Genomic DNA, 8899 nt, shown 5'->3' with positions numbered 1-8899 from the left:
GAAGTGACTGCCTTAGTTGAGCTGGCTTAATTTCTTATCTAACAAGGCAATTTTACTGAAGTATGTTAACTAACTTGGTTTCAGAATCCAAATCTGGGTGTAATGTACCATTAGTCTTTCTGAAATGTCTCTCAAACATGAAAGCCTAGAGAAAACTTGTTTTGGAGTAGAAACAAGCCTCCAAGATGATTTGCTATAAATCGTGCATTAGTTCAGAGTGAATGTACTCCCTTTATTTCTCTTTTCAGAGAATACCGTCCAGAATATGAGCGCCTGAGGAAAACACTGGTGAGTTTTTAACTCCTGTATACTCGGGCAGTGTCTCTTTTATGCACACAATTGCCTGTGTTGGGTGGGTCTGACATTCCATTTACTAATGATACTCAGTGTGGAAACACTCGTGTCCTGAAGCTCACTACATGTCATCTTTTCCTAGATTGATGGAGCATAGCTTTACAGAAACAAAGATGTTATGTAAGGAAGATGTTGCTCAGTGGTTTAGTGCTAATAATTTATTTGGGAAAATTGTGAGAAAATGGCCAGGGAAGATTTTTATATCTTCCATACAGAAGGATAGAGACTTTTTGAAAAATAACTTTCCAAAGCTATCTGTTGAGAACGTGACTGTATTTTTCTGCACCAGTAAAGAGTGCAGACTTAGACAATTAATACCAAAGACTGAATTGCAGTACCAAAATCAGGAGCTCTGCTCACCTGGAGTTCCAGCTGTCCAAAGGACAGTTCTCTGCAGGCACAACTTCATGGAGTTTAGCTTCCTGATGCTGCTGAAAATGTTCTTGAAGCCCATCATGTTTAACCAAAAGTTCTGTGACCTTAGTTGTAATGTAATACCTGCTTACTGACCTGTTTTCTGACTGGGGCACAGACTGGTAGTACTGGGTGAGATTGCTCTGGTACTGATGTTGTAAATGCACGCAGAATCCATGTGTAACTTTGTACCTACAGGAGGAAGCTCAAAATAAACAGAAGAGGGAGCAACTGGAACACTTGTGGAAGGACATGGGCAGCGTGTGTGTGCAGGGCAACACACTTGCAGGTACCTTACCAGGAAGGTGAAGTTTACTGCAGAAGTTGTCTGAAGAGTCTGCCTTGAGAAGTCCTATAGTGCTTTTCTGCCTTCACAGCAAAAGCGTGATGGCACTTCCTGTTAATGAAGAGGAATGGTGCTGTAGTTCCCATGGGATGGGTCAGGCTTAGCTCTTCTATGTGTCAGTCACAGGCATGAGAAGAAACCCCGCTGTAAAGATAAAGCAATGGATGTACTGAAAGTAATGACATGCTTCAGAAAAGGTGAAACAGTCCAATGAGAGTATATGGAAGCTCTGCTGTTGGTTGCTCTGTTGCCTTCTCTGAGGTGTGGTGCTGATGCAGTCTGTCCTGTATCTCTGGAATCCAGAAGTCACTTTCTGCCCTTTTAGAGTAGGTATTAGTTGCTGTATTTATGTGCAAATAGAAGTTTTCAGGGCAGGAGCTGACTTACGTGTTAGCAGGCAGTGTGTGTACAGCCATTTCTGTTCCCTTCAAGGGTCCGATGACGCTTCTGCCATGGGTCCCTCTGAGTTGATCCTAACACGAGGAACTCTTGATGAAGAAGAAGAGACAGAGAGTGATACTGATGACATTGACCATGAAGGTAAGGGAATGAGGGATCTGATCTGGTCTAAAAGCGGCCACTCTAGTCAGGAAATACTCTCTGTCTTTCATTAACTGGATTGGCTGTAACGAGCCTAGAAAACAAGAAAACATTCAGTCACCTAAGCTGAGGTGTCCAGATCTGTGGCAGAAGCCCAGGTGCGGAGCTTAGCCCAGTGGCATCGCTCTCCAACCTTTGTAAAAGTTCAACTGTAAATCTTCTATGCAAGTAATTATTTGTAATAAGTGTGTCACACACGTAAACCAGACAATTTGTTATGCTTGGAGCATGCAGTGACCTCTGAACCTGACTAATGCACAATATGCTTCATCACCTTTCTGGCCTTATAATTTCAGCCCCTTGCTCTCTTCCCTTTTCCTGTGGCTCCTGGTCTTAAGGCAATCTTTTGAATTCTTACAGGGTGTGATTTTTTTTTTTTTTTTTCTCATATAGTTTGCAGGCTTAATCTTCATTCTTTCTCTGTTCCATTTAATTTAGGATCACTTACTTCTTTTACCTTGTCATGAAGATCAAATAGACTTTCTGTGTTGCTCTGACTAGCCTGACTTTAGCTTCCTTCAGTAACACAAGTAGAACAAGTGCTGAACTAGGGCTGACCTGTAGATTTTTTTCCCCCAGTTACTGAGGAGAGTCATGAAGAGCCAGCCTTCAGAAACTTCATGCAAGAGACACGGATGAAATACCAGAGGAGGAACCCGAATGAATGAGACCTTCAGAAATGGAGTGTTTGGAGTCCCTTGTAATGGAGTTAAAAGTAAAGGAACAGCGTAAAGAAACTTGCATGGTACCATGCATAAGGTCTTCTATCTGAAGAGCTTCTTCTGATGTATTTATGTATTTCTTCCTGCAGTAGCTGTTGGTCATATGAGTTGAAGATCTTGTATCCAACTGACTGCATGCTTGGCCGTCTGCCACTGTGACTTTCTGAAGTTGAAGGAACCAGACAGCACTTTCTTTTGCTCCAGATATTTTAGATGTGCCTGTTGAGAGCTCACATTTTGAACTCTGACAGCGTTAGCATCTGGAGTACTTGCTGGTCTTCAAAAGTGTGTTCTGTTTACTTGTGCAGCCAGGACATAAGTGACAACATCTCTGTGAAAGTCCATCAACCTAGTGTTCGATGGTTCGGTTTTAACTGAATGTATTTTATGTACTAACAAAGGTGTGATGGGTGATAGCAGGAGATTTCATTTCACTGTTCTAATATGAGGCATTTTCCTGTGCTTACAGCCTGCCCACACAGATGGACAGCAAATGCACTGTAATTACACAGACACAGTACAGATGCCTCCTAGGAAAATGCCGAGTAAAGAAAGTTCCCAAGGAGGAAAGTAGTAGAAAGAATCTGTCTTGATTTGGCTCACACCCAAAGTATGCCTGGCTGAGTACGGGCTGCACAGATGCATAGGTAATGTAAAGCAAAGGTGTTTCTGTAGGTGGGTGCTGACACGGAATGTAGACAAAGACTTGGAGACTCGCTAATGCTTTCCTGGTAGGCACCAGGAAAGTCTCTGGAGAGGAGACTGGGGCACAGGTGTTCACTTGCTAAACTCTGGAATCTTGGTTTTCTTTCCCTCCACACAATGCTGTGGCCTCACTAGAGAGATTTCTCGGTGGGAATCTGGCAGTAGGGTCTGCTGAAGTTTCTGGGAAAAGAGTTTCTGTGTGTTTTAGAAGTGTAGGGGCAGGGAAGGGAAACTTGATAACCAGCTGTAACTGTCAGCTCTGATATTCTGACTGCTTTGTTAATGTAGAGCTTTCCAAGGGTACAACAGTCCTGAATTTAGATAAACCAGTAAGAAGTATTATCAGAAGCAAAGCTGAAACAGATTTTGTAGCGTACTGGTAAGGTTAAAATAACATATTTGTTGTTAATCACAGAATCACAGCCTGGTTTGGGTGGGAAGGGACCTTCCAAGCTCATCCAGTCCAACCCCCGGGCAATTAGCAGAGACATCGGCGACTAGAGTGGGTTGCTCAGAGCCCCAAGGGCCAGCCTGACCTCCAGTGGTTCCAGGGATGGGGCTTCTCCCACCTCTCGGCACAACCTGGACCAGGGTCTCACCACGTACAACAGTCCTGAATTTAGATAAACCAGTAAGAAGTATTATCAGAAGCAAAGCTGAAACAGATTTTGTAGCGTACTGGTAAGGTTAAAATAACATATTTGTTGTTAATCACAGAATCACAGCCTGGTTTGGGTGGGAAGGGACCTTCCAAGCTCATCCAGTCCAACCCCCGGGCAATTAGCAGAGACATCGGCGACTAGAGTGGGTTGCTCAGAGCCCCAAGGGCCAGCCTGACCTCCAGTGGTTCCAGGGATGGGGCTTCTCCCACCTCTCGGCACAACCTGGACCAGGGTCTCACCACCCTCAGCAGAAACAATTTCTTCCTTCTCTCTAGTCTGAAGTTTAAAACCATCATCCCTTGTCCTATCACCACAGGCCGTATTAAAAATTGTCCCTGTCTTGTAGGGCCCCTTTAAGTATTGGAAGACGTCTAGAAGGTCTCCTTGGAGCCTTCTCTTCTCCAGACTGATATGTGGAGCTGGCAGCCACCTGAGTGTTCTGGGTCCACTGTGCTCCCCTGAACCTGTTGTCAGTGTCCGCACAGAGCTGGTCTTAAAGTAAATAACCACAGGCATGTGGAGAGGAAGGAGCTATTGAGATGGGCAACTGTGATAAGTGTGCTGGTGCATATGGCAGTTTGACCCCTTCCTGCGTGCTGGAGGAGCCTCCCTAGCCTGTTGGAAAGCCAAGGGTGGCAGGTGGCACATGGAGGAGAGTGGAGATGCAACTCTGCCTTGAGTGTTCACGCAGTGCTGCGAGTTGTGCAAAGCAGTCACTGAAATTAGTCTAGGCTGCTCGTCAGCCCATCTTGGGTCTCTTTAATCACACCAATAGGTTACTGCAATGTGTATCGGTGCGAGTTGAATCCAGGTGTGGCTGCCCATGGCTGCCTCAGCACAAGGTGCATTACTGGAGCCTGTATGATTGACTGGACTGGCGGTCCTTGTCTCTCCCAGAGCACAATGTCAGAGCAACCTTTTCCTATTAATTGTGAATTTCCTCTTCACAGAGGCAGGATGAGGCAGTGCGTTACGTGCTCTAGAGCCTTATATGCTTTGGAAAAACGTGTTTTCTTTGTGCCTTTCACACCAGCTCTATTGAAGCTCCTTCCCCGCAGTGCCTTGCTTCTTCCATGTTTTCCTTTGATAGGGATACTTAAACCTTCAGCTTGATTCCTTTTCCTTGGGATTGTAAGGAATTCTATTCTCTTGTGCTGACTCCAGTATCCTCCTGGCTGGGGGGTTGGCACCAAACCCACCTCTTGCCTGGGTTCAGCTCCTCTGGAGAGGAGACTGGGGCAAGTGGTTGCACCTCCCTGGTGGCTCATGGCCTCTGCGAGAGACAGCGCAGCCTGGAGGGGCCAAGCCACCCCACTGACCCAGCATGAAATGAGGTTTGGGGTGGTCTGCTGAGGCTGAATGCCCTCAGGAGGACACAGGGTGGGTGTGGAAGTATGCCTGGAGAGTGCCTCCTCCCCTGTCCCCTTGCCCAGGTTGTGCTGCCATGCTCACCCTGGTCTGTCCTGTACTCTTTGTGGGCCAGGAGCAAGCTTGCAAGACCAGTCCGATCCCCCTCTCAGGTCCTTCAGCCTTCTCATGCCAAGTCCAAAACAGCTTTGGTGGCAGTAGGATGATCTATTGGCTGTCACTGTTACTGTAACATGTTTCCCATTTGTACATTTTTGAGTGAGCTTGCTTACTCTCAGAATTTTTTTTTATTTCCTCCAGATGTTTTAGTTTTCCAAAGAATGACTGAAAAAAAATCAATCCGATCTTCCAATGTGTCTGGGAGCAACACAAGTAGCATCTATGTCAGCACCTGCAAAGAAATTCAATTTCTTCTGTTACTGTTGGAAGTCACTTTCAAGCATTGGAGCTGTGATGGAAGCTCTACCTTTAGTGTGTACTCAAGTCTGCCAGAACCAAGTGTCAATGTTTTGCCACCAACATTAGCTGCTTAAGGGGGAAGTTTACTTTAGAATATGAGGTACACATACACATTGACCTATGAGCAAGTTGTGCTGTCATACAAGTTGTTTAGAAAGACTACAACAGCCTCCATGCCCCCTGTCTTCTCACTCCTGTACAGATCTGTTAGTCTAACGGACTGTTACTGATTTGCTGAAGTGAAAAAGAAAGTTAAAAGTTGAACTTTAGCATGAATCCTAGTAGTATGGCCTCTAAAAGAAATAAAAAGGCTTCAGCTGTTTTGATAAGAATGTATCAAAAAAATCTCACCAAGTTCTGAAATCCGTTCTTTGACCAAGTTACTCAGTTTCCCAAGAGCAACCAGCCTGTAATGAAAATTTGTGTTAAGTTTGCTCTAAAAGAGCAAGAGGTTAATGAATTGTACAGTCTTGTTATACCCGTGACTCAGTTCTTCCTGATCGTCAAATACCCCAAATGGCTTCATTGCTTCAACCAGCTTCTGAGTGTAATCTGTATCCTTAGGAGGAGCCAAGCTAATTGGAGAAGTAACTCTGAAGTGCCTTTGAGGGTCATGCAGCCTCAGGTACTGCAGGAGAGAGTAAAATAGTGAAGGCTTCACAAAAGGAAAAATGAATTACTGGAAAACCTCATTCAGCTCACAGGTTTCCAAATCAGCTTGTGCTGTTTTACCCGGCGATTACATAAATTGGAAAAAAATCCTGCTTATGATTTTAGAGACCTTGACCTAACTTAGAAGTCACAACTACTTTTTTAAAAAGCATTTTAGGGATATCAGAAACGATCCAAGTTGCTGCCATCTTAATGCGACAAACATCCCTTCAAAATACAGGACCGTGTATGTTTGATACCACATCTGGTGCTACAAAGCAGGAGAACATGGCTGAGCATTACTTTGTGCCCTGCAGAACTTCTGCACTAACCCCTTGGTTTAAACATGGCTTGGACTGAGCACATGATAAGTGTTTTAAGCAGACACCACGTCTGGCGTGCTGTGAACTGCAGCTTTCAGATCTCAGGGCTGCGGCCCATGAACAACTCACTTCTAGCAAGATGACATAAATTACAGCTCTGCCAGTCTAATTCTTACTACTCATGGTTAAAGCGAAGAGCATAAAAATCGTACACACCTGAATACAAAAGAGCCAAACCTTGCTGTGTTTAAAAATGCAAAATGAGATGGTTGTATTCCAAAAATACATATTCAAATGGGCTGTTGAGAGAGGATAGACACAAGAGGGAAAAACATGGTTTGGCCAGTGCTGGGGAATGAAGAGGGGATTCCTGCAGCTGAAAACCAAGAGCCCCTTCAGGCACAGGGAAGATAAGTGAATCTGTTCTTAGGGAATACAAAGAGGCATCTGAACTGATTATGCTAAAAGATGGTCACAACCTTAATTAATCTGGAAATAGATACTAGAAATTTACGTCAGAAGAAATAGGACACCAACCACTCTCATGGCATGTAACTGAGGTTAGGACAAGTAATTTGACCTGCAATACTTCAAGTGCAGTCCATACCTTTACCTGTTGCACCCTGACATACAATGGGTTTGAGCCTGAACTGGAGCAGGAGGAGACTGAGCAACTGATCTGCAGAGCGACAACAAAACTGCGCTGGGGCTCAGCCAAGGTGTTTTTTATTAGTACAGGTAAGGAAAGTTTGAAATTAATGCCTTTCATTGAAACAAAAATCAACAGCTATTACTAGCTATTTCTGTATAAATATATATATATGTAATTAAAACTTGCTCTGAATTTAAGAGAAGCACTTTTCCCCTTGAAAGAGAGTGCTCAGTGACACAGTATACTTTGGTTTGTTGTTTTTCCCCTTCTGGCTCCCATTGATAAATTAGTGTGAGTTAAAGGAAGGAAAAGCATGAAACTCATTACAGAATAGATTTGCCAGCCATCCTTACAATGCAGGTGGTTTAGATCTGTATCCTAAAGCTAGCAGCGTTAGTAGGTAATCAAATCTGAAAGATTTAAGAAGTAAAAGATTCAATTAGGAACACTGAAGGGATCAGGAACAAAATGTCTGTTCTGCAGACAGGGTCTGGACTGTTTACCAAGTGCACCTTCAATTTTGTATCAATTACAAGCTGTAATAAAGTGCCTGAAATACAGGTAAAAGGTCAGCTCTAATGTTAAACAAGATATCCTTTAGCTCGTAAGCCCCAGTCTAATCATATGACACAAATGATTAGATGACATACATCACCCTCAAAAGGAAGCTGTAGATAATGAGCCTGGGTGAATGGCAACAGATGTTACCTCATTAACATTCTGCATTTAATACAACAGAAAGTGGGTTTGAAATAATTAAAAATAACAAACTGTATTCTTATGAGACCTGGCATTCCCTGGTGTTCCCTATATTTCCACTACAATTATTTCCTGACCATGTTCTTGTTGTGTCCTCTTTCTCCCAACACTATCTGCACTGTGGGATTCCAGTCCCACAGCCCCAGACAAGCCTCCCACCAGCCCACAGCATCTCTGCTGCCCATCGCTCTCTTGTAGACCTGTCACAGTAGTTTAAGCTTCTTCCCAGCTCCTGCTTTCACTGCAATACAATGTTTTTCCTTACTCCCTACTTCTTACCCATCTCTTTTGACCTGAAAATCAGGGAACAGGCAACACATTCTGTAAATGACATAGAGTGATGTGAATGGCGATTTCCCAACCTATACTTCTACTTGCAGGTCAGACAGCTGCTGCCGAGCAGGAGAGGGGATGGCTAAAGTCACCCTGCCTCTGTGAAGGAGCTGATGCTCACAAAACTTATGTTAACTTAATTCCTTTGAAACCTGTGATGAGATGGACCAAGAGCTGTCTTCATACAGAACCTGTCAGAGGGCTCTGATTCATCTTTGGGCTTCCTATGAACTACTGTCACACATAAATAATGATTTTCTGGCTTGTTTCTGCTGCCAGCCTTTGCTGTACAGCAGCAAAGTAATTCAGGCAATGTAATATTTAGTCCTCCAATTCCTGCAGTGATATATAAGCCAACTGTGAAATCATCCATTTTACACAAAAATGACGCCAGAAGAGTGATCAGAGGTGAACGAACAATAGCAATGATGTGTTGTCCACTGTATCGATGCTACCCGCCTTTCCAGCGTATCCTTCCTCTGTCTGTACTTGTGCTTGTATGTACACAGATCAATTCATGAGGCACAGGAATAGGTAAAGGTGTGTAGGGA

General features: G+C 43.9%; 1 protein-coding gene across 1 annotated transcript in view; it reads left to right on the top strand.

The window, feature by feature from the left end:
• Positions 1 to 2456, top strand: part of GPN1 (GPN-loop GTPase 1) — a 14825-nt gene extending 12369 nt beyond the window's left edge. Inside the window, exons 10-13 of the mRNA XM_010137462.1 lie at positions 249 to 288; positions 967 to 1057; positions 1547 to 1654; positions 2294 to 2456. Of these exons, the coding sequence (XP_010135764.1) occupies positions 249 to 288; positions 967 to 1057; positions 1547 to 1654; positions 2294 to 2382 (328 nt within the window). The 3' untranslated portion in view covers positions 2383 to 2456. The remainder of the gene's footprint in view (positions 1 to 248; positions 289 to 966; positions 1058 to 1546; positions 1655 to 2293) is intronic.
• Positions 2457 to 8899: the final 6443 nt, after the last annotated feature.

Source organism: Buceros rhinoceros, unplaced genomic scaffold (assembly GCF_000710305.1).
Source record: "Buceros rhinoceros silvestris isolate BGI_N320 unplaced genomic scaffold, ASM71030v1 scaffold16120, whole genome shotgun sequence".
NCBI classification, from domain to species: Eukaryota; Metazoa; Chordata; class Aves; order Bucerotiformes; family Bucerotidae; genus Buceros; species Buceros rhinoceros.
The sequence above is the reverse complement of the archived record's forward strand: the minus strand, read 5'-3'. Positions and strand labels throughout refer to the sequence as shown.